Raw genomic sequence first — 26,690 nt, forward strand, 5'->3', positions numbered from 1 at the left:
CCCTTAGTGTCACGTTCGTTGATGGAATGATCGGACCAAGGTGCAGCGTGGTAGGCGTACATCATCATCATCGATCATCATCGACATGTAAAGTTTTGTTGCGCTAACACAGCACCTAACCAAAAACAAGGTGGGAAAAAGGGCTGCCTAAGTATGATCCCCAATCAGAGACAACGATAAACAGCTGCCTCTGATTGGGAACCATACTAGGCCAACAAAGAAATAGAAACATAGATATGCCCACCCAAGTTACACCCTGACCTAACCAAATAGAGAATAAAAAAGGCTCTCTAAGGTCAGGGCGTGACACTTAGTCTAAAGAATGTCCTCATCAATCTACATAATGACAGAGAAAATACAGGTTTTTAGAAATTTAGAAATATTTTTTTTAAATCCAGAAATATTACATTTTCTTTAGTATTCAGACCCTTTACTCAGTACTTTGAAGCACCTTTGGCAGCGATAACAGCATTATGACGCTACAACTTGGCACACCTGTATTTGGGGAATTTCTCCAATTCTTCTCTGCAGATCCTCTCAAGCTCTGTCAGGTTGGATGGGGAGCGTCACTGCAAAGCTTTTTTCAGGGCTCTCCAGAGGTGTTCCAGAACCTTTAATAATGCAGTTGGGACCTGTTATCACGTTCATGAAATGCTTATAGATGTGTAATAAATGCATTATGGTGTAGTCAAAGTCAATTTCTACCAAATCAAGGCATTGGGCCACTGACCAGTGAATTCATTGAAACTCTGGAAAAGCTTTCTGTGCTAATCAGCGCCCTCTTTCTCAGGAGGACTCTCAGAGGTACTACAGGTGGAGGAGTTACGGGCCAGGGGACAGACGGATGGAGGAACTCTGGGTAGACCTAAGCTCTGTGCAACAGAGCGAAGTCAGAGTGCACGGCATCCTGTCCAACACACACCGGCAGGCAGCGGTGAGACATGCACGCATGCGTACACACACACACACACACACACACACACACACACTATACGCATACAGATGCAAAGTGGTTAGAGATGGTGGGAGAATGAGACGTAGACAAGAGCACAGAAACAATACTGTACATAGGCCTGCATGCAGTCTTTTGACACCATGACATTGCCATCATGACTGACATGCTGTCTGATATGATATTATGCTCCTCCTAGCGTGTGGCTCTCTCCTTTGACTTCCCCTTCTATGGACACTACCTGAGACAAATCACCATAGCAACAGGAGGTAAACTGAATTTATATTACTAAAACTGTCCAAACTAGCCGTCTCTTCACTATGCGGTAAATGCTTCTATGCGAACACATCCAACAGGATCACATGATTGTGTATTGAAAAACTAGACTGTTTCCACACAGATATATTCTTAAGCCCTTAAAATTGGGCAACAACTTTTTTGTTTCCTTCGAGGTACACTTTAAGCAAGAGCAGCTATTAGCGCTCTGCCTATCCCATTTCCGGAGTAGGTTCCAGATAAATGGAATTCTAAATCGCTTTTCATAATTAAATATTAAGATTGAAAATGGTAACCGTTGAGTTAGCCGCTACAGACCCAAAGCCTCCGAATTACAGGGATGTGTGATTTATAGCACCATTACTAATTCATTCACATTCTCCAGTTCCTCCTCTGAAACTATGAGAGGGTTTTGGATATATTTTACAATTTCAATCATTTCTATATTCTTGGAATGAAAGGCTTTTGAGGTAAAACTGTCTTATTGTTTTATTTGTCACTTTGCAAGCCACTGTACAGAACAGCATGCTACTTTTGACATCGTACTGTACATAGGAGTGTATATGAGATGTTGCACCTACCGTGACAATTAAAACCTACCCGAAACTGTGGATAGATGGCGGCATTCGAGCAAAACTGAAAGCGCGAACCACCGCATTTAACCATGGAAAGGTGACTGGGAAAATGGCCGAATACAGTGTAGTTATTCCCTCCGCAAGGCAATCAAACAAGCGAAATGTCAGTATAGAGACAAAGTGGAGTCGCAATTCAACGGCTCAGACACGAGACGTACAGTGGGGAGAACAAGTATTTGATACACTGCCGATTTTGCAGGTTTTCCTACTTACAAAGCATGTAGAGGTCTGTAATTTTTATCATAGGTACACTTCAAATGTGAGAGACGGAATCTAAAACAAAAATCCTGAAAATCACATTGTATGATTTTTAAGTAATTAATTAGCATTTTATTGCATGACATAAGTATTTGATACATCAGAAAAGCAGAACTTAATATTTGGTACAGAATCCTTTGTTTGCAATTACAGAGATCATACGTTTCCTGTAGTTCTTGACCAGGTTTGCACACACTGCAGCAGGGATTTTGGCCCACTCCTCCATACAGACCTTCTCCAGATCCTTCAGGTTTCGGGGCTGTCGCTGGGCAATACGGACTTTCAGCTCCCTCCAAAGAGTTTCTATTGGGTTCAGGTCTGGAGACTGGCTAGGCCACTCCAGGACCTTGAGATACTTCTTACGGAGCCACTCCTTAGTTGCCCTGGCTGTGTGTTTCGGGTCGTTGTCATGCTGGAAGACCCAGCCACGACCCATCATCAATGCTCTTACTGAGGGAAGGAGGTTGTTGGCTAAGATCTCGCAATACATGGCCCCATCCATCCTCCCCTCAATACGGTGCAGTCGTCCTGTCCCCTTTGCAGAAAAGCATCCCCAAAGAATGATGTTTCCACCTCCATGCTTCACGGTTGGGATGGTGTTCTTGGGGTTGTACTCATCCTTCTTCTTCCTCCAAACACGGCGAGTGGAGTTTAGACCAAAAAGCTCTATTTTTGAATCATCAGACCACATGACCTTCTCCCATTCCTCCTCTGGATCATCCAGATGGTCATTGGCAAACTTCAGACGGGCCTGGACATGCGCCTGCTTGAGCAGGGGGACCTTGTCTGCGCTGCAGGATTTTAATCCATGACGGCGTAGTGTGTTACTAATGGTTTTCTTTGAGACTGTGGTCCCAGCTCTCTTCAGGTCATTGACCAGGTCCTGCCGTGTAGTTCTGGGCTGATCCCTCACCTTCCTCATGATCATTGATGCCCCACGAGGTGAGATCTTGCATGGAGCCCCAGACCGAGGGTGATTGACCATCATCTTGAACTTCTTCTATTTTCTTCTATTTTCTAATAATTGCGCCAACAGTTGTTGCCTTCTCACCAAGCTGCTTGCCTATTGTCCTGTAGCCCATCCCAGCCTTGTGCAGGTCTACAATTTTATCCTTGATGTCCTTACACAGCTCTCTGGTCTTGGCCATTGTGGAGAGGTTGGAGTCTGTTTGATTGAGTGTGTGGACAGGTGTCTTTTATACAGGTAACGAGTTCAAACAGGTGCAGTTAATACAGGTAATGAGTGGAGAACAGGAGGGCTTCTTAAAGAAAAACGAACAGGTCTGTGAGAGCCGGAATTCTTACTGGTTGGTAGGTGATCAAATACTTATGTCATGCAATAAAATGCAAATGAATTACTTAAAAATCATACAATGTGATTTTCTGGATTTTTGTTTTAGATTCCGTCTCTCACAGTTGAAGTGTACCTATGATAAAAATTACAGACCTCTACATGCTTTGTAAGTAGGAAAACCTGCAAAATCGGCAGTGTATCAAATACTTGTTCTCCCCACTGTATGTGGCAGGGTCTACAGACAATTACGGACTACAAAAGGAAAACCAACAACACGGACAACAATGTCTTGCTTCCTGACAAACAATAACACCTTCTTTGCCCGTTTTGAGGATAATACAGTGCCACAGACATGGCCCGCTACCAAGGACTGTGGACTCTCCTTCTCCATGGCCGACATGAGTAAGACATTTAAACGTGTTAACCCTCGCATGGCTGTCGGCCCAGACGGCATCCCTAGGCACGTCCTCAGAGCATGCGCAGACCAGCTGGCTGGTGTGTTTACGGACATATTCAATCTCTCACTATCCCAGTCTGCTGTCCCCACATGCTTCAAGATGTTCCTGTACCTAAGGAGGCAAAGGTAACTGAACAAAATGACTATTGCCTCATACCACTCACTTCTGTCGTCATGAAGTGCTTTGAGAGACTAGTCAAGTATCATATCACCTCCACCTTACCAGTAACCGTAGAGCCACTTCAATTTGCTTACCGCCCAAATGTAGGTCCACAGACGATGCAATCGCCATCACACTGCACACTGCCCTATCCCATCTGGACAAGAGGAATACCTATGTAAGAATGCTGTTCATTGACTATAGCTCAGCATTCAACACCATAGTACCCTCCAAGCTCATCATTAAACTTGAGGCCCTGGGTGGTAAACTTGAGGCCCTGGGTGGTGAAGGTAGGAAACAACATCTCCACTTCGTTGATCCTCAACACTGGGGCCCCACAAGGGTGTGTGCTCAGCCCCCTCCTGTACTCCCTGTTCACCCATGACTGCGTGGCCATGCACGCCTCCAACTCAATCATCAAGTTTGCAGACGACACAACAGTAGTAGGCTTGATTACCAACAACGACGAGACAACCTATAGGGAGGAGGTGAGGGCACTCGGAGTGGGGTGTCAGGAAAATAACCTCTCACTCAATGTCAACAACACAAAGGAGATGATCGTGGACTTCAGGAAACAGCAGAGGGAGCACCCCAATATCCACATCGACGGGAAAGCAGTGGAAAAGGTGGAAAGTTTTAAGTTCCTCGCGCTAACACATCACAGACAAACTGAAATGGTCCACCCACAAAGACAGTGCGGTGAAGAAGGCGCAACAGCGCCTCTTCAACCTCAGGAGGCTGAAGAAATTTTGCTTGTCACCTAAAACCCTCACAAACTTTGACAGATGTACAATTGAGAGCATCCTGTTGGGCTGTATCACCTCCTGGTACAGCAACTGCACCCCCCACAACCGCAAGGCTCTCCAGAGGGTGGTGTGGTCTGCCCAACGCATCACCGGGGGCAAACTACCTGCCCTCCAGGACACCTACAAAACCCGATGTCACAGGAAGGCCAAAAAGATCAAGAACAACAACCATCCGAGCCACTGCCTGTTCACCCCGCTACCATCCAGGAGGCGAGGTCAGTACATGTGCATTGAAGCTGGGACCTAGAGACTGAAAAACAGCTTCCATATCAAGGCCATCCGACTGTTAAACAGCCATCACTAACACAGAGAGGCTGCTGTCTACATACAGACTTGAAATCATTGGCCACTTTAATAAATGGATCACTAGTCACTTTAATAATGTTCAAATATCTTGCATTACTCATCTACAATGTATATGCTGTATTTTATACCATTTATTGCATCTTGTCTATGCCGCTCTGTCAATGCTCATCCATATATTTATATGTATGTACTCTTTTCCATTCCTTTACTTAGATTTGTGTCTATTAGGTAGCTGTTGTGGAATTGTTAGATATTGCTGCACTGTCAGAACTAGAAGCACAAGCATTTCTCTACACTCGCAATAACATCTGCTAACCATGTGTATGTGACCAATAAAATTTGATTTGATTTTACTGTCCAAAAGATGTTACAGCTGCAAAAGTTGGCCATATTCCAAAGTTAGAAACATACAGTACATACAGTCAAAAGTTTGGACACACTTACTCATTCAAGTAAGTCATTTTTCTACATTGTAGAATAACAGTGAAGACATCAAAACTATGAAATAACACATATGGAATCATGTAGTAACCAAAAAAAAGTGTTAAAGAAATTAAATTATATTTAATATTCTTCAAAGTAGCCACCCTTTGCCTTGATGACTGCTTTGCACACTCTTGGCATTCTCTCAACCAGCTTCAGATGTTCTGGCCTCCACAATCACCCGACCTCAACCCAATTGAGATGGTTTGGGATGAGTCGGACCGCAAAGGGATGGAAAAGCAGCCAACAAGTGCTCAGCATATGTGGGAACTCCTTCAAGACTATTGGAAAAGCATTCCAGGTGAAGAAGGTAAAGAGAATGCCAAAAGTGTGCAAAGCTGTCATCAAGGAAAAGGGTGGCTACTATGAAGAACACTTTTTATGGTTACCAGATTATTTAATGTGTGTTATTTCATAGTTTTGATGTCTTCACTGTTATTCTACAATGTAGAAAACCCTTGAATGAGTAAGTGTGTCCAAACTTTTTACTGTATATACTGTATGTTTCTAACTTTGGAATATGGCCAACTTTTGCAGCTGTAACATCTTTTGGACAGTAAAATCAAATCAAATTTTATTGGTCACATACACATGGTTAGCAGATGTTATTGCGAGTGTAGAGAAATGCTTGTGCTTCTAGTTCTGTTCATAGTTTTGATGTCTTCACTATTCTTCTACAATGTAAACTCAGCAAAAAAAGAAATGTCCTCTCACTGTCAACTGTGTTTATTTTCAGCAAACTTAACATGTGTAAATATTTGTATGAACATAACAAGATTCAACAACTGAGACATAAACTGAACAAGTTCCACAGACATGTGACAAACAGAAATTGAATAATGTGTCCCTGAACAAAGGGGGGGCCAAAATCAAAAGTTACAGTCAGTATCTGGTGTGGCCACCACCTGCATTAAGTACTGCAGTGCATCTCCTCCTCGTGGACTGCACCAGATTTGCCAGTTCTTGCTCTGAGATGTTACCCCACTCTTCCACCAAGGCACCTGCAAGTTCCCGGACATTTCTGGGGGGAATGGCCCTAGCCCTCACCCTCCGATCCAACAGTTCCCAGACGTGCTCAATGGGATTGAGATCCGGGCTCTTCGTTGGCCATGACAGAACACTGACATTCCTGTCTTGCAGGAAATAACACACAGAACGAGCAGTATGGCTGGTGGCATTGTCATGCTGGAGGGTCATGTCAGGATGAGCCTGCAGGAAGGGTACCACATGAGGGAGGAGGATGTCTTCCCTGTAATGCACAGCATTGTGTTTGCCTGCAATGACAACAAGCTCAGTCCAATGATTCTGTGACACACAGCCACAGACCAGGACGGACCCTCCAACTCCAAATCGATCCGGATCCAGAGTAAAGGCCTCGGTGTAACACTCATTCCTTCGACGATAAACGCGATTCCGACCATCACCCACGGTGAGACAAAACCGTGACTCGTCAGTGAAGAGCACTTTTTGCCAGTCCTGTCTGGTCCAGCGACGGTGGGTTTGTGCCCATAGGTGACGTTGTTGCCGGTGATGTCTGGTGAGGACCTGCCTTACAACAGGCCTACAAACCCTCAGTCCAGTCTCTCTCAGCCTATTGCGGACAGTCTGAGCACTGATGGAGGGATTGTGCGTTCCTGGTGTATCTCGGGCAGTTGTTGTTGCCGTCCTATATCTGTACCGCAGGTGTGATGTTCGGATGTACCGATCCTGTGCAGGTGTTGTTACACGTGGTCTGCCACTGCAAGGACAATCAGCTGTCCGTCCTGTCTCCCTGTAGCGCTGTCTTAGGCGTCTCACAGTATGGACATTGCAATTTTTGCCCTGGCCACATCTGCAGACCTCATGCAACTTTGCAGCCTGCCTAAGGGACGTTCACGCAGATGAGCAGGGACCCTGGGCATCTTTCTTTTGGTGTTTTTCAGAGTCAGTAGAAAGGCCTCTTTAGTGTCCTAGGTTTTCATAACTGTAACCTTAATTGCCTACCATCTGTAAGTGGTTATTGTCTTAACGACCGTTCCACAGGTGTATGTTCATTAATTGTTTATGGTTCATTGAACAAGCATGGGAAACAGGGTTTAATCCCTTTACAATGAAGATCTGTGAAGTTATTTGGATTTTTACGAATTATCTTTGAAAGACAGGGTCCTGAAAAAGGGCCATTTCTTTTTTTTGCTGAGTTTATTTTACAAAAGTAAAATTAGATGAAAACCCTTGAATGAGTAGGTGTGTCCGAAAATTTGACTGGTACTGTATGTCGGACTACACTTACATAAAAAATATCAGCCATATTTGCCTTAGTTTAGTAAATAATACTAAGACAATGAACGTCTATATCTGATTGCTTTCAGATAAATAACACATCCAGCTTTTCTTATATATAGCTACTACTCAAATAAGCTAAAAACTTCACAATTCACCTACAGTGAAAATAATGAATATACATCTAAAAGATCATGAATTTGAAAACTAGCATCTCTTCCTTTTTGAAAACAAAAACAAAACCTTGACAATTGGTAGATACAGCGCATTCGGAAAGTATTCAGAACGCTTGCCTTAATTCTAAAATTGATTCAATTGTTTTTTTCCCCCCTCATCAATATACACACAATATCCCATAATATGCAAAAACGGTTTTTTAGACATTTTTGCAAATGTATAAAAAATAAACAACTTAATCATTCTATTTACATCCGCTTTCAGACCCTTTACTCAGTACATTGTTGAAGAAAAGTCTTAGGTATGACGCTACAAGTTTGGCACACCTGTATTTGGGGAGTTTCTCCCATTCTTCTCTGCAAATCCTCTCAAGCTCTGTCAGGTTGGATGGGGAGCGTCGCTGCACAGCTATTTTCAGGTCTCTCCAGAGATGTTCGATTGGGTTCAAGTTCAGGCTCTGGCTGGACCACTCAAGGACATTGTCCCGAAACCACTCCTGCGTTGTCTTGGCTATGTGCTGAGGGTCATTGTTCTGTTGAAAGGTGACTCTTCGCCCCAGTCTGAGAACCTGCTCCAGAGCACTCAGGACTTCATCAACGATCTCTCTATATGTTGCTCTGTTCATCTTTCCCTCAATCCTGACTTGCCGCCCAGTCCCTGCCGCTGAAAAACATCCCCACGGCATGATGCTGTCACCACCATGCTTCACCATAGGGATGGTGCTAGGTTTCCTCCAGACTTGACGCTTGGCATTCAGGCCAAAGAGTTCAATATTGGTTTCATCAGACCAGAGAATCTTGTTTCACATGGTCAGAGTCTTTAGTTGCCTTTTGGCAAACTCCAAGCGGGCTGTTGTGCCTTTTCGTGATGAGTGGCTTCTGTCTGGCCACTCTACAATAAATGCCTGATCAGTGGAGTGCTGCAGAGATAGTTGTCCTTCTGGAAGGTTCTCCCATCTCCACAGAGGAACTTTGGAGCTCTGTCAGAGTGACCATTGGGTTCTTGGTCACCTCCCTGACCAAGGCCCTTCTCCCCCGATTGCTCAGTTTGGCCAGGAGGCAAGATCTAGGAAGATCTTAGGTTGGAGTCATTAAAACTCATTTTTCAACCATTCCACAAATGTCTTGTTAACAAACTATAGTTTTGGCAAGTTTGTTAGGACATACTTTGTACATGACACAAGTGATTTTTCAAACAATTGTTTACGGACAGATTATTTCAATTAAAATTCACTATCACAATTCCAGTGGGTCAGAAGTTTACATACACTGGAAAATTTCTGGAAAATTCCAGAAAATTATGTCATGGCTATAGAAGCTTCTGATAGGCTAATTGACATCATTTGAGTCAATTGGAGGTGTACCTGTGGATGTATTTCAAGGTCTACCTTCAAACTCAGTGCCTCTTTGCTTGACGTCATGGGAAAATCAAAAGAAATCAGCCAAGACCAGACCTATACAAGTCTGGTTCATCCTTGGGAGCAATTTCCAAACGCCTGAAGGTACCAAGTTCATCTGTACAAACAATAGTATGCAAGTATAAACACCATGGGACCACGCAGCTGTCATACCGCTCAGGAAGGAGACACGTTCTGTCTCCTAGAGATGAACGTACTTTGGTGCGAAAAGTGCAAATCAATCCCAGAACAACAGCAAAGGACCTTGTGAAGATGCTGGAGGAAACGGGTACAAAAGTATCTATATCCACATAACCTGAAAGGCCGCCCAGCAAGGAAGAAGCCACTGGTCCAAAACTGCCATAAAAAAGCCAGACTACAGTTTGCAACTGCACATGGGGACAAAGATAGTCCTTTTTGGAGAAATGTCCTCTGGTCTGATGAAACAAAAATAGAACTGTTTGGCCATAATGACCATGGTTATGTTTGGAGGAAAAAGGGGAGGCTTGCAAGCCGAAGAACACCATCCCAACCGAGAAGCACGGGTGGCAGCATCATGTTATGGGGGTGCTTTGCTGCAGAAGGGACTGGTGAACGTCACAAAATAGATAGAATCATGAGAACGGAAAATTATGTGGACATATTGAAGCAACATCTCAAGTCATCAATCAGGAAATTAAAGCTTGGTCGCAAATGGACAATGACCCCAAGCATACTTCCAAAGGTGTGGCAAAAAGGCTTAAGGACAGCAAAGCCAATGTATTGGAGTGGCCACAAAGCCCTGACCTCAATCCTATTGAACATTTGTGGGCAGAACTGAAAGGGCGTTTGCAAGCAAGGAGGCCTACAAACCTGACTCAGTTACACCAGCTCTGTCAGGAGGAATGGGCCAAAATTCACCCAACTTATTGTGGGAAGCTTGTGGAAGGCTACCCGAAATGTTTGACCCAATTTAAACAATTTTAAAGGTAATGCTACCAAATACTAATTGAGTGTATGTAAACTTCTGAACTGCTGGGAATGTGATGAAAGAAATAAAAGCTGAAATAAATCATTTTCTCTACTATTATTCTGACTTTTCACATTCTTAAAATAATGTGGTGATCCTAACTGACCTAAGACAGGGAATTTTCATTAGGATTAAATGTCAGGGATTGTGAAAAACGGAGTTTAAATGTATTTGGCTAAGGTGTATGTAAACTTCCGACTTCAACTGTATCTTGATTACATACGTATTCAATCCCCTGAGTCAATACATGTTAGAATCACCTTTGGCAGCTATTAGTCTTTCTAGCTTAGTCTAAGAGCTTTTCACACCTGGATTGTACAATATTTGAACATTACTCTATTAAAAATGTTTTTGGCTTTGTCAAGTTGGTTGTTGATTATTGCTACACAACCATTTTCAAGTTTTAGATTTTCAAGGCGATTTAAGTCAAAACTGTAACTAGGCCACTCAGGAACATTCAATGTCGACTTGATAAGCAACTCCAGTATATATTTGGCCTTGTGTTTTAGGCTATTGACCTGCTGAATGGTGAATTTGTTTCCCAGTGTCTGTTGGAAAGCAGACTGAACCATGTTTTCCTCTAGTATTTTACCTGTGCTTTGCTCTATTCTGTTTCTTTTTAACCTAGAAACTCCCTAGTCCGATGACAAGCATAGCCATAACATGATGCAGCCACCACCATGCTTGAAAATATGAAGAGTGGTACTCAGTGATGTGAGGTACTCAGCTGATGTAAGATGGGCTTTATAAATAAATTTGATTTGATGTGTTGTGTTGGATTTGCCACAAACATAATGCTTTTCATCCAGGACATGAAGTACATTTTTTTGCCATGTTTTTTGAAGTTTTACTTTAGTGCCTTATTGCAAACAGGATGCATGTTTTGGAATATTTTTATTCTATACAAGCTTCTGTCTTTTCACTCTGTCATTTAGATTAGTATTGGGTAGTGACAATGTTGTTGATTCATGCTCAGTTTTCTCCTATTATAGTCATTAAACTCCTTGGCCTCATGGTGAAATCCCTGAGGGGTTACCTTCCTCTGGCGAACTGAGTTAGGAAGGACGCCTGTATATTTGTAGTGACTGGGTTTATTGATACACCATTCAAAGTGTAATTAATAACTTCACCATGCTCAAAGGGATATTCAATGTTTACTTTTTTTACCCATCTACCAATAGGTGCCCTTCTTTGCGAGGCATTGGAAAACCTCCCTGGTCTTTGTGGTTGAATCTGAGTTTGAAATTCACTGCTCGACTGAGGGACCTTACAGATAACTGTGTGTGTGGGGTACAGAGATGAGGTAGCCAACCAATAAACACGCTTTTTAAACATTATTATTGCACACAGACTGAATCCATGCAACTTATTATGTGACTTGTTAAGAAACATTTTACTCCTGAAAGTATTTAGGCTTTCCATAACGTAGTTGAATACTTATTGACTCAAGACATTTCAGCTTGTCATTTTTAATTAAGGTGTACATTTTCTAAAAACAATTCCACTTTGGCAGTATGGGATATTGTGTATAGGCCAGTGACACATCTCAATTTAATCTGTTTAAATTCAGGCTGTAACACACAACATTTTGAAAAGTCAAGGGGTATGAATACTTACTGAAGGCACTGTATTTAAAACACAGGTAAATCATATTTGTGACTGCACTGAGCCTTTAAAGTCCGCAAAGTGTCCTTTCAAAACTCTCCTCTGAACAATCAAGTCCCAATAAAGTTTCCGACTCCTCGCCTGCCCTTCAGCGTGAAGAATGGCTGGGTTTCTGTGGTACAAGGAAATGGCTGTATATTGCTTCCCCGTGTCCTATTGTTTTGTTTATCATCTCATTGGGGTGCCAGACATAACAATGTAGAATGATGAAAGACTTTCGTGCAGGCATGCTTCTTCCAGTCTCTTTATGTTTGAACTTTTGACTTTTGGGTCCTGTTTTCCTGTTTTATGTATCATCTTGTTGGGGTGCCAGACATAACAATGTAGAAAGTTAAAACTTTCTCCCAGTTCCTCTGATGTTTGAACTTTTGACCTTTCGAAGGATTCATCTTCACGGGGGAGATCACTCATCGCATGCTGACAGCCACACAGTACATCGCCCCCCTCATGGCCAACTTTGACCCCAGTTTTTCAAAAAACTCAACAGTGCGGTACATGGACAATGGTGAGTGTGTTTGTATGTGCGTATGTCTATATTTGTGTGGGAGTGTATGTGTGGGGTTAAGAAAAGAAAAGGAAAAGTAGCACACTTTAGTTGCTCCGGTGTAATAATTTATTTTACAAACGTTTCAACAGCTAAATTGTCTTCATTAGGGTTTTAGCTGATTTAATTTTTGTGGGTGCCGTTTGGGAGCCCTTACGTGACCTTTGATGTTGACCTCTGACCCTTGCTCTGTGCTAGGGGAGGTGTTTGTGGTGCAATGGGACAAGGTGCGGCTTCAGGGGCGCGAGGCAGAGGGAACCTTCACCTTCCAGGCTGCTCTCCATAACAATGGAACGATCGCGTTCAACTACAGAGAGGTGAGTTTTCTAATACAATATACTATAATAGGTCTTTTTTTTTTACTGTTAAACGGATTATCTACTTCATATATTTTGATGAATCCAATGATTTGCTTCGCCATTATAATAGTTGGGGTTCGGTTCAATCGCGGTGAATTAAAACATGGGAATCGCGAACAGGAAAAGTACCTTCCCAGAAATTAGTTCCTGTTGCATCCTTTGATATTTTATGTAGAAATTGTGACCACATGAACAATTCAATAAATATGACTTTTTCATATGAATAAACACTTGCTAAAGTGCCAAAATTCAGCATTTTGACATGTCCCTCTGGGCACGCTGTGACTTCTTAAAATATTTTAACCCACCTAACCCCAACATTTCTCCAAGTTTTCACCATCATTGTAAAGCCATAGGGACCTGGTGGATGAGGCTCTAGCAAATTACATTTTGGGAAAGCCCGGCAGAGTTCAAGTTGAACCATTCACGGGCCAAGTGAATGGTTCAACTTGAACACTGGAAAGTAAATCTGCCCCCAGATTCAGTACTCCCGGTATATGAGTAGCTCTCAGTGACTGGAGATGCACACTGCTCCACATAATCAGTCTGTGTGCCAGTGTGTATAAGTGAGGGGATTGCAGTCCCCCTTGTCTGTTTATGTAAGCCACAACAGTTCTGACTAGAACATGACAACCCTCCAGAAATGGAGGAATGTCTTTAATGTTAGGGACACTGCAAGGAGTTCCAGGCAGTTTGTGAGTAGAACGGTGATGGGGTCCCCACACTGTTCTGCCCTCGTGAGTTTCAACCCAACCCGAGAGAGATGCGTCCGTTGTGACTACTTTTCTGGATAAAACAGTGCCCATCTGGGAACCCTGTGACAGAAACTTCCGGTGTCTCCAGGAGTGCAGTGCTACCATGCAGTCTATGGAGATGTTTGTGACGTATTGGGCTCAGACCTAGAGAAGAGACCCAGCATTGAAAGCCTCTCATATTCAAACGTCCTAATGGGATGACTACAAAAGCAATCTCAGGGATGTTTTGAAAGAGACCAGGTTCCCTCTGCGAAACAGTGCTAGGCAATCTTGTAATGTTCTTATACATTCCACTGAAAGGCGAGCTTTGAATGAGCGTGGGAATCAGAACGCTCTTTGCTGTGTTTATTCTGAAACCTAGAAATGTCAGGTGTTCCAATAGTAGCTGACTGTGTTCTAAGACCTCTTGTCTCGATTGCTCACACAGCAGCCAAATGTCTATGTACGTCATCAGCCGAATGCCCCTTTCTCTGAGTGAGGCTATGGCTGCCTCGGTACACTTCGTAAAAACATGACGTGACCGTGAGAGGCCGAAAGGGAGTACGAGAAATTTGTAGATTACTAGGCCTTGAAAAGCGAATCTGAGAAATTTCCTGTGAGGAGGGTGTATTGAGATGTGAAAGTAAGCGTCTTTCAGGTCGACAGATACGAACCAATCGCCTGGGCGCAGAGAATGTAGCAAAGCAGTGTGTGTCAACATTCTGAACGTGTACTTTCTCAAATGCCTGTTCAGAGCACGTAGATCTAGGATCGGGCGAATACCGCCCCCCTTTGTTGGAACCAGGAAATATCAATAGTAAAAACTGCAGTGGTTTTACTCGGGAGGAACAATTCTTACTGACCTTTTCACTATCAAATCAAATCAAATCAAATTTTATTTGTCACATACACATGGTTAGCAGATGTTAATGCGAGTGTAGAGAAATGCTTGTGCTTCTAGTTCCGACAATGCAGTAATAACCAACAAGTAATCTAACCTAACAATTCCACAACTACTACCTTATACACACAAGTGTAAAGGGATAAAGAATATGTACATAAAGATGTATGAATGAGTGATGGTACAGAACGGCATAGGCAAGATGCAGTAGATGGTATAGTGTACAGTCTATACATATGAGATGAGTAATGTAGGGTATGTAAACATGAAGTGGCATAGTTTAAAGTGGCTAGTGATACATGTATTACATAAAGATGGCAAGATGCAGTGGATGATATACAGTACAATATATACATATACATATGAGATGAGTAATGTAGGGTATGTAAACATTATATTAAGTGGCATTGTTTAAAGTGGCTAGTGATACATTTTTACATAATTTCCATCAATTCCCATTATTAAAGTGGCTGGAGTTGAGTCAGTATGTTGGCAGCGGCCACTAAATGTTAGTGGTGGCTGTTTAACAGTCTGATGGCCTTGAGATAGAAGCTGTTTTTCAGTCTCTCGGTCCCTGCTTTGATGCACCTGTACTGACCTCGCCTTCTGGATGATAGCGGGGTGAACAGGCAGTGGCTCGGGTGGTTGTTGTCCTTGATGATCTTTATGGCCTTCCTGTGACATCGGGTGGTGTAGGTGTCCTGGAGGGCAGGTAGTTTGCCCCCGGTGATGCGTTCTGCAGACCTCACTACCCTCTGGAGAGCCTTACGGTTGTGGGCGGAGCAGTTGCCGTACCAGGCGGTGATACAGCCCGACAGGATGCTCTCGATTGTGCATCTGTAGAAGTTTGTGAGTGCTTTTGGTGACAAGCCGAATTTCTTCAGCCTCCTGAGGTTGAAGAGGCGCTGCTGCGCCTTCTTCACAACACTGTCTGTGTGGGTGGACCATTTCAGTTTGTCCGTGATGTGTACACCGAGGAACTTAAAACTTTCCACCTTCTCCACTACTGTCCCGTCGATGTGGATAGGGGGGTGCTCCCTCTGCTGTTTCCTGAAGTCCACAATCATCTCCTTTGTTTTGTTGATTGTGAGGATATTTTCCTGACACCACACTCCGAGGGCCCTCACCTCCTCCCTGTAGGCCGTCTCGTCGTTGTTGGTAATCAAGCCTACCACTGTAGTGTCGTCCGCAAACTTGATGATTGAGTTGGAGGCATGCATGGCCACGCAGTCGTGGGTGAACAGGGAGTACAGGAGAGGGCTCAGAACGCACCCTTGTGGGGCCCCAGTGTTGAGGATCAGCGGGGTGGAGATGTTGTTACCTACCCTCACCACCTGGGGGCGGCCCGTCAGGAAGTCCAGTACCCAGTTGCACAGGGCGGGGTCGAGACCCAGGGTCTCGAGCTTGATGACGAGTTTGGAGGGTACTATGGTGTTAAATGCTGAGCTGTAGTCGATGAACAGCATTCTCACATAGGTATTCCTCTTGTCCAGATGGGTTAGGGCAGTGTGCAGTGTGGTTGCGATTGCGTCGTCTGTGGACCTATTGGGTCGGTAAGCAAATTGGAGTGGGTATAGGGTGTCAGGTAGGGTGGAGGTGATATGGTCCTTGACTAGTCTCTCAAAGCATTTCATGATGACGGAAGTGAGTGCTACGGAGCGGTAGTCGTTTAGCTCAGTTACCTTAGCTTTCTTGGGAACAGGAACAATGGTGGCCCTCTTGAAGCATGTGGGAACAGCAGACTGGGATAAGGATTGATTGAATATGTCCTTAAACACACCAGCCAGCTGGTCTGTGCATGCTCTGAGGACGCGGCTGGGAATGCCGTCTGGGCCTGCAGCCTTGCGAGGGTTAACACGTTTAAATGTTTTACTCACCTCGGCTGCAGTGAAGGAGAGCCCGCAGGTTTTGGTAGCGGGCCGTGTCAGTGGCACTGTATTGTCCTCAAAGCGAGCAAAAAAGTTATTTAGTCTGTCTGGGAGCAAGACATCCTGGTCCGCGACGGGGCTGGTTTTCTTTTTGTAATCCGTGATTGACTGTAGACCCTGCCACATACCTCTTGTGTCTGAGCTGTTGAATTGCGACTCTACTTTGTCTCTATACTGGGACTTAGCTTTAGCTTGTTTGATTGCCTTGCGGAGGGAATAGCTACACTGTTTGTATTCGGTCATGTTTCCGGTCACCTTGCCCTGGTTAAAAGCAGTGGTTCGCGCTTTCAGTTTCACGCGAATGCTGCCATCAATCCACGGTTTCTGGTTTGGGAATGTTTTAATCGTTGCTGTGGGTACGACATCGTCAATGCACTTTCTAATGAACTCGCTCACCGAATCAGCATATTCGTCAATGTTGTTGTTGGACGCAATGCGGAACATATCCCAATCCACGTGATCGAAGCAGTCTTGAAGCGTGGAATCAGATTGGTCGGACCAGCGTTGAACAGACCTGAGCGCGGGAGCTTGCTGTTTTAGTTTCTGTTTGTAGGCTGGTAGCAACAAAATGGAGTCGTGGTCAGCTTTTCCGAAAGGAGGGCGGGGGAGGGCCTTATATGCGTCGCGGAAGTTAGTATAACAATGATCCAAGGTTTTACCAGCCCTGGTAGCACAATCGATATGCTGATAGAATTTAGGGAGTTTTGTTTTCAGATTAGCCTTGTTAAAATCCCCAGCTTCGATGAATGCAGCCTCAGGGTGTGTGGTTTCAAGTTTACAAAGAGTCAGATAAAGTTCGTTCAGGGCCATCGATGTGTCTGCTTGGGGGGGAATATATACGGCTGTGATTATAATCGAAGAGAATTCCCTTGGTAGATAATGCGGTCGACATTTGATTGTGAGGAATTCTAAATCTGGTGAACAGAATGACTTGAGTTCCTGTATGTTGTTATGATCACACCACGTCTCGTTGATCATAAGGCATACACCCCCGCCCCTCTTCTTACCAGAAAGATGTTTGTTTCTGTCGGCGCGATGCGTGAAGAAACCAGCTGGCTGCACCGACTCCGTTAGCGTCTCTCGAGTGAGCCATGTTTCCGTGAAGCAAAGAACGTTACAATCCCTGATGTCTCTCTGGAATGTTACCCGTGCTCGGATTTCATCAACCTTATTGTCAAGAGACTGGACATTGGCGAGTAGTATGCTAGGGAGTGGAGCGCGATGTGCCCGTCTCCGAAGCCTGACCAGGAGACCGCCTCGTTTGCCCCTTTTACGGCGTCGTTGTTTAGGGTCACCGGCTGGGATCAGATCCATTGTATTGGGTGGAAGGCAAAACACAGGATCCGCTTCGGGAGAGTCATATTCCTGGTTGTAATGATGGTGAGTTGACGTTGCTCTTATATTCAGTAGTTCCTCCCGACTGTATGTAATGAAACCTAAGATTACCTGGGGTACCAATGTAAGGAATAACACATAAAACAACAAAATACTGCATGGTTTCCTAGGAACGCGAAGCGAGGCGGCCATCTCGGTCGGCGCCGGAAGTTACGGAAGTTACTATTAGCAATGCTATATTCCCGTGGGGATATGCATTTCCTCTGGTGAGTCACCGGGGGCGCCGGCTGACTCACCAGAGTCCTGTTGACTCAAGCTAACTTGGCGTGCCCTTCACAGTGGCTGGCTCTTCACAGTGAAGAGGGCACAGTGTGGACAGGAGCCAGGGGAGGCTAAGGCTTCCTGGGCATGTTGCAGCCCAAGGCAAGTGGAGCACACCGAGTGGGTGTCTTTGGCCGATATCTTGTTTCCACAGGAGCAGATTAGTACTGGGAGCTTCTCTTCGTTTGGGGTGGGCGATGTCTTTGCTTGGTGATGCCATAGCTTGGATGCTACGTTTTTAGCTGTCCGGGAAAAAACTAGCGTGGTAGGCTAGTCCGTTAGCTAGCGATTAGTGGGTTATCGCCAACGGTGCCACTCGGTGTGACGGCCGGATACCGTTTCCGAAACAACAGGTTAGAAAAGATAGCCACACTCTTGGCATTCTCTCAGCCAGCTTCACCTGGAATGCTTTTCCAACAGTCTTAAAGGAGTTCCCACATATGCTGAGCACTTGTTGGCTGCTTTTCCTTCACTCTGCGGTCCAACACATCTTAATTGGGTTGAGGTCAGGTGATTGTGGAGACTACGTCATCTGTTGCAGCACTCCATCACTCTCCATCTTGATCAAATAGCCCTTATACAGCTTGGAGGTGTGTTGGGTCATTGTCCTGTTGAAAAAAATGATAGTCCCACTAAGCGCAAATCAGATGGGATAGCAGAATGCTGTGGTAGCCATGCTGGTTATGTGTGCCTTGATTTCTAAATAAATCACAGACAGTGTCACCAGCAAAGCACCCCCACACACCCTCTTCCATGCCTCACAGTGGGAATCACATATGCAGAAATCATCCATTCACCTACTCTGCATCTCACAAAGACAGCGGTTGGGACCAGAAATCTCAAATTTGGACTCATCAGACCTAAAGGACAGATTTCCACCAGTCTAATGTCCATTGCTCATGTTTCTTGGCCCAAGCAAGTCTCTACTTCTTATTGGTGTCCTTTAGTAGTGGTTTCTTTGCAGCAATTCGACCATGAAGGCCTGAGTCACGCCGTCTCCTCTGAACAGTTGATGTTGAGATGTGTCTGTGACTTGAACTCTGAAGCATTTATTTGGGCTGCAATTTCTGAGGCTGGTAACTCTAATGAACTTATCCTCTGCAGCAGAGGTAAATCTGGGTCTTCCTTTCCTGTGACAGTCCTCGTGAGAGACAGTTTCATCAAAGCACTTGATGGTTTTTGCGACTTGCACTTTCAAAGTTCTTGAAATTTTCTGCATTGACTGACCTTCATGTTTTAAAGTAATAATAGACTGTCGTTTATCTTTGCTTATTAGAGCTGTTCTTGCCATAATATGGACTTGGTATTTTACCAAATATCTTCTGTATACCACCCCTACCTTGTCACAACATAACTGATTGGCTCAAACGCATTAAGGAAAGAAATTCCTCAAATGAACTTTTAACAATGCACGCCTGTTAATTGACATGCATTCCACGTGACCTCATGAAGCTGGTTGAGAGAATGAGTGTGCAAAGCTGTCATCAAGGCAAAGGGTGACTATTTGAAGAATCTCAAATATAAAATATATTTTGATTTGTTTAATACCTTTTTGGTTACTACATGATTCCATGTGTGTTATTTCATAGATTATGTCTTCACTATTATTCTACAATGTAGAAAATAGTAAAAATAAAGAACTGGCGACTGCATCCTAGATGTCAGACAGTTGTTTTCAGCATAATCTACGTATGTTCGCATAGGCCGATTCATGGACCGTCCATATCCCAGTTGCATCCGGTTTACATGGCCCAACTTCACATGTTCACTAGCACTCAGTGCGCACAGGGAGCAGCGACGACGTCATCCAAAAACTTGGTAGGCATTGGATGAATATAACATATTCCTATTTTCTGTGAGTGAAAAAACAAATCGGCCTCAGTGACAATTATTTGAATAACTCAATGGATGTTTTGTGCACAAAGGTGATGTCTTATTAGGAATTTTCTAATCTGACTTCTCTGTGTGGCCGTCTATGGAAATTGTCTTTCTGGGTCGGTGTCAGTTAAACCACAATATTGAAACAAGACTAGGAGCAGTCAAAAATGTGCTTCTACTGGAACCCTGGCCGCTTGTATTAGACCAGTGGCGAACCCTGGGTATTGGACCTTCAGTGGGATTTTTCCAAAACGTATCAAACTAGAATATCAAGACAAATAACAGAATCATAGCATCACTTTATGCGCTCAAAATTATATCTAGCTCTAATGCAAGAGGAGCAATGCTTTTTGATGACATCATTAATGAATCAAACAGGCCTGAGCTGCACTAAAGGCTGCCACTGGCACCGGAGTCATAACAGTACCGGAGCAACAACAACCACAATGTGCACCCAACTTATGGTAGCCCACACCATCACTATCACTACCAACAATAGCAACAACAGTCAGTGACACGTCGAAGGATGTGACAGCTAGGCCCGTGGTCCTGAAAAGACAGAGACTGTAATACCTGCACACTCCACGTAGGAGAGAGCATTTTTTATAAAACATAGGCCTATATAGCACAGCCAAAGAAAGCAGTCACACAGAGCAAAATAATAAAAGCATCCCATTCACTCGGACATAATAAGCCAGTAGGCCCCAATCATGACAATACAAAACCAACCATTTAGCATTTCCAGATTCTAAAAGTACTAATATTAGCTAGCTACTTCCCATTGCATACATATTGTATCTAGTTCTGCACACAAAGTAACCGGGGATCTAAAGTTTAAATGCAACCGTGTTTTACCCAGTCACAGTCACCCAATATTTTCAGAGATAACTAACAGCAAGCGAGCTGAAATAATAAAACAGTGGCACTCACCAGATGATGATCATTTGAAACGTAGCTTCTTGCTGAAAGTTCATCTTGAAAAGGGCGAAACTAACAGATTAGCAAACACATCCTCCTCAATAACACCTGCGCTCTAGCCTAAAACAGAACCTTGCTTGACCGTGGGAAAACTAGTGCTCACGCCATAGAGCCCCATAGTGGATGCGTCATAATACCCATAAAACCTAGTGGTCAAACACGGAAATGGTTCCAATAGTTTTTGTTCACCATTGTGGATTTCAGAACCACTTCAAACAAGGTCTGTGTTTCATGTAGGCTTTCCCTGGCGTGACGTTTCGATAGCTGTGTACAGTAAATCTCGAACAACTAGATTTTTATCAATATATTCCGCTCTATTTACTCTCAGATGAGAAAATGCTAATTAGCATCAAAGTAGACATCATGCAAGACTACAAATCCCTGCAAGTTGCGGCATGTCATCTCTAGCTGACACCTTTGCGGTCAGCTGTAGCTAGCTATCAGCTAGCTATTAGCTACCTTGATCCAAAACAAAATATATATTGAAATTTTTTATTTACTGTTCCATATTTGATTTAACTAATATTTATTGTTTTATTTATGCATTTGCTCTCGTCTTTTACAGAATACTATCCTAGTAGTAGACCGATATTTACAATGTACCATGAATAAATACTAGGCTATAATATAAACATACCCTTATTTTACCTGATCCTCTTCTCCTTCAGCTGGTGGAGGTCTATATTTAATCTCTTATCATTTGGGCCAACGATATGAATGAATTTAAATCAATATGAACAAAAATATCAATGCAACATGCAACGATTTCATGCAACGATTTCAAAGGTTTTATTGAGTTACAGTTCATATAAGGAAATAAGTCTATTGAAATAATTGGATTTCACATGAATGGGCAGGAGTGTAGCCAGGAGTGCAGCCTTGGAGGGCATAGGCCCACCCACTTGGCAGCCAGGCCCAGCCAATCAGAATGAGTTTTTTCCTCACAGTAGGGCTTTATTACCCCTCCCCCCTCAGACAATCCCTCAGGTGAAGAAGCCAGATGTGGAGGTATCACGTGGTCTGCTGTTGTGAGGCCAGTTGGACATGCTGCCAAATTCTCGAAAAACGATGTTGCAGGCAGCCTATGGTAGAGAAATTAACATTACATTCTCTGGCAACAGCCCTGGTCCTGCAGTAAACATGCCAATTGGACGCTCCCTCAAAACTTTAGACATCTGTGGCATTGTGTTGTGTGACAAAACTGCACATTTTAAAGTGGCCTTTTATTTTCCCCAGCACAAGATGCACATATGTAGGGATTATGCTGTTTAATCAGCTTCTTGATATGCCACACCTGTCCGGTGGATGGATTATTTTAGCAAAGGAAAATGCTCACTAACGGGGATTAAAACAAATTTGTGCACAAAATTTGAGAAAATAAGCTTTTTGTGCGTATGGTACCATGGGAACAACACTTTACATGTTGCATTTATATTTTTGTTCAGTGTATTTCAATTCATGGTGTCAGAAAGCTCTGCGGAATAAAGCAATTCAGAACTAACTTGTTGACATGCTCTGTATCTGATTAAAAACCAGATTAACTCATTGCAGAATGTATCCATAATCATGAATCATGAATAAGCATACACCTAGTCACCCATCAATTACATTGTTATAAATAAATCAAAATAGTAAACAATGCATACATATGCCTTTTATACATGACATAACATATAAACATCTGACTCGAAGTAAAAATTACATTGTTTATTAATCAATGCCACAAACCTGGGACATCTTAGAGCACCAACCATAGGAACTATTATTACTATCTGAGATCGCACAGACTCTTCTGCTCTTCCATTTTAGGAATTAGACCAGCACAAATAACACAAATTGTCAAACAGGCTGCGTGGTTATAGCGTTGAACTGAGCTGACTTGTTTTTACTGCTCTCCTACCAACCTCAGCAAATTTATTTTAAATGATTTGAATCTCTTATTTTAAATCCTCGTAACACGAACATCAATTTTCTTGGACAATTTCAGTTGTATCTACATCCATTATGAATCGACTTAAACATAGTCCTCCTAAAACAAGAAGAACATCTTTTATCGACAACTTGGTCCAGGCTACGCCAGGAAAGCCAGCTCTACTAACCTAGTTAGCCCTGCAAGCTCAGCTAGCTGTTCACACCACGAGTCCGACATGGCAACCAATGATGTCGACAACCTAAACCAGAACCAGAACCAAGGAGTTTTGGAAGCAATGTCTGCCATGAGGGCAGACTTTTCCACCAAACTCAAAGGTGTCCTAACAGTGATTTAGAGAGGTTAAACGTGACCTTCAAGCCTACTTCACAAACTTGGACGAAGCAGAGCAACGCATTAGCATGGTGGAAAATACTCTTGTCACTGTCAAAACAACGACCGAAAAGTTGGAAAAACAGATGGCAGACCTTATTTCAAAACCAAGCTTGCTTGAGAACCACCACATGAGGTCTAATTTGAGACTGGTTAAATCTACCCGAAAAAGTGGAAAATGGTGATGCAGTTGCATTTCTCGGGAGATGGCTACCGAGGCTTTGAGGCTTCTGGCTCCTACTGGCCCGAGAAACCACCCTCTACTCGAGCCCTTATCATGAAGTTTCTCAAGCCAGGGCCAAGGGCAAGATGATGTATGGGGACCAAGAAATCATGTTCTTCCCTGACTTATCCGCGGACCTGCACCGAAAAAGAAAAGGTTACGAAGGGGTCAAACACCAGCTCAGGTCCCTCAACATTGCCTATGGAATAGCCTTCCCAGCTAAACTATGTCTGACTTACAATGGACAGTCACACGAGTTTTGAATCTCCCTCTCAAGCCAAGGTGTTCATCTGTGGCATACAATGTGAATCTTCATCCTAGTCATGTTGCCACTGTGAAGTCTACCACCACTCTGGACTACGGAGAATTAAACCACCTTGGATTATGTGACTGTTGGCAATAGTACTGTAGCTAGCATAACAGTTAAGTGAGTAATAGGCGAGCTAGCCCACTCAGTGTCCTTATATTATTTGTAGCCTGTATGTGCTCATCATTTAGCTCAGTTTCTTCTGTATTTCAGGCTAGATAGCTGTCCATTGAACATTTGACGTCATGTTTATTTTTGTTATGTTGATAATTCTCTTCCATTGGATGACCTAAAACACTGTAAAATGCCAGCGAGTATGTTTAGCTCCATGTCAACAGACTCAAAATGACTAAGGTTACCTTATGTTCGAGCCTTAAAACAGCGAGACCTTATTAATTCATTCTGCACGACCGAGAAGCATCAGGACTACTTTATATGAAGACTTAAGTTTCGATCATATTCTTGGACTAAAATAATTGACACTCACGTGCAAGCCGGACCTTATGTGCAAAGGGCCTTTGGTTAACGTAGCACATATTCAATGGTACCTATTTTTCCTCACGTAGCCTGTTCATTTCGGATCTTTAATAGTTTTTGGGGGATTATAAACTTATCATGGTAAACCATGTTCACGCTAACCGAGACACTCACTTGAGGCTACCAAGTGGCACAGCGGTCTAAGGCACTGCATCTCAGTGCTTGAGGCATCACTACTGATGTCCTGGTTCGAATCCCGACTGTATCACATCTGGCCGTGATTGGGAGTCCCATAGGGTGGCGCACAATTGGCCCAGCGTCGTCTGGGGTAGGCTGTCATTGTAAATAAGAATTTGTTCTTAGCTTAATATTTTCGATAGGATTGAGGTCAGGGCTTTGTAATGGCCACTCCAATACCTTGACTTTGTTGTCCTTTTTGCCACAACTTTGGAAGTATGCTTGGGGCCATCCATTTGCGACCAAGCTTTATCTTCCTGACTCATGTCTTGAGATGTTGCTTCAATATATCCACATAATTTTCCGTCCTCATGATGCCATCTGTTTTGTTAAGTGCACCAGTCCCTCCTGCAGCAAAGCACCCCCACAACATGATGCTGCCACCCCTGTGCTTCACGGTTGGGATGGTGTTCTTCGGCTTGCAAGCCTCCCTCTTTTTCCTAAAAACATAACAGTGTCATTAAGGCCAAACAGTTCTATTTTTGTTTCATCAGACCAGAGGACATTTCTCCAAATAGTACAATCTTTGACCCCATGTGCAGTTGCAAACTGCAGTCTGGCTTTTTATGGCGGCTTTGGAGCAGTGGCTATTTCCTTGCTGAGCGGCCTTTCAGGTTATGTCGATATAGGACTCGTTTTACTGTGGATATAGATACTTTTGTACCTGTTTCTTCCAGCATCTTCACAAGGTCCTTTGCTGTTGTTCTGGGATTGATTTGTACTTTTCGCACCAAAGTACGTTCACCTCTAGGAGACAGAACGCATCTCTTTCATGAGCGGTATGACGGCTGCGTGGTCAATGGTGTTTATACTTGCGTACTATTGTTTGTACAGATGAAAGTGGTACCTTCAGGCATTTGGAAATTGTCCCCAAGGATGAACGAGACTTGTGGAGGTCTACAATTTTTTTATCTGAGGTCTTGGCTGATTTCTTTTGATTTTCCCATGATGTCAAGCAAAGAAGGACTGCGTTTGAAGGTAGGCCTTGAAATACATCCACAGGTACACCTCCAATTGACTCAAATGATGTCAATTAGCCTATCAGAAGCTTCTAAAGACATGACATAATTTTCTGGAATTTTCCAAGTTGTTTAAAGGCACAGTCAACTTAGTGTATGTAAACTTCTGACCCACTGGAATTGTGATACAGTGAAATAATTTGTCTGTAAATTATTGTTGGAAACATTACTTGTGTCATGCACAAAGTAGATGTCCTAACCGACTTGCCAAAGATTCCAAGAACACAGGATGAGATGTTACTATCCTTTGTGCAAGCACTTCCAAGAGTTCATGAACAGTGAGCCTGGTTAAATTTGGGGAGCGCATCGTCAGTAGTGTACCTTTGGTTCCTAGGGTTTTTCGGCCTTTCACACTATACACCCTCCCCAAAGGCGGCCAGCGACAGGGTGATCAATCCTACGCTTGCGTCCCATTCCCAATTAGTCATAGGAGTTGCCTTGTTGTTGATAGCCAACATCCCATGGGACTATGCATGGCAGGGGCGTCCTCCTCCCTGAGTCAAGCATTGTTGACCGCATACCTCCTGGCCCTCTCACTTCGGGGCCCAGCTGGGGTCTTTCCTCTTCATCCAGAGCCATTGACTGCTGCCTTCTGCCGCCTCTGATACAGCTTTGATTGCCGAACGCTGGCTCTGGCCCTTAATTCCCAGGTCTCTAAGCAGTCTGGTTGTAGATGTTGCCACAAGCACCATGTCAGGTCTTAGGGTGGTGGTTTCTCCGGAGGAAACACAAGTTGCCGGCCAATGTCAGCTAGCATTTTCCAGTCGCGGGCCAAGCGCAGCTGGTCTCGCTCTAATGGTGTAGAGCCGCTCTTCGGTGGTTTAGCCCCTTCGCGGACAAAGGTTGTCCGTAAGGGGTGTGATTCTGCTGGGGGTGGTAGGGAGTTGGTGGCAGCTCGCTTGTCCTCCAGGGCGGACGCAAGGTTTTTAAGGACTTGGTTGTGACGCCAAGTGTAGCGTCCTTGGGTGAGACTTGTTTTACACCCTGTGAGAATGTGCATGAGGTTGGCTGGCA

At 43.8% G+C, this 26,690-nt stretch overlaps 1 protein-coding gene across 2 annotated transcripts in view; it reads left to right on the top strand.

Annotated features, from left to right (window-relative positions):
- plxdc1 (plexin domain containing 1) overlaps positions 1-26,690 on the top strand; it is a 113,170-nt gene that overhangs the window by 39,878 nt on the left and 46,602 nt on the right. For both annotated transcript variants that reach the window (XM_071392436.1, XM_071392437.1), the window contains exons 3-6: positions 791-934; positions 1,152-1,221; positions 12,516-12,638; positions 12,876-12,994. In XM_071392436.1, the coding sequence (XP_071248537.1) occupies positions 791-934; positions 1,152-1,221; positions 12,516-12,638; positions 12,876-12,994 (456 nt within the window). The remainder of the gene's footprint in view (positions 1-790; positions 935-1,151; positions 1,222-12,515; positions 12,639-12,875; positions 12,995-26,690) is intronic.

The sequence above is a fragment of the Salvelinus alpinus genome, chromosome 3 (assembly GCF_045679555.1).
Source record: "Salvelinus alpinus chromosome 3, SLU_Salpinus.1, whole genome shotgun sequence".
Classification (NCBI taxonomy): domain Eukaryota; kingdom Metazoa; phylum Chordata; class Actinopteri; order Salmoniformes; family Salmonidae; genus Salvelinus; species Salvelinus alpinus.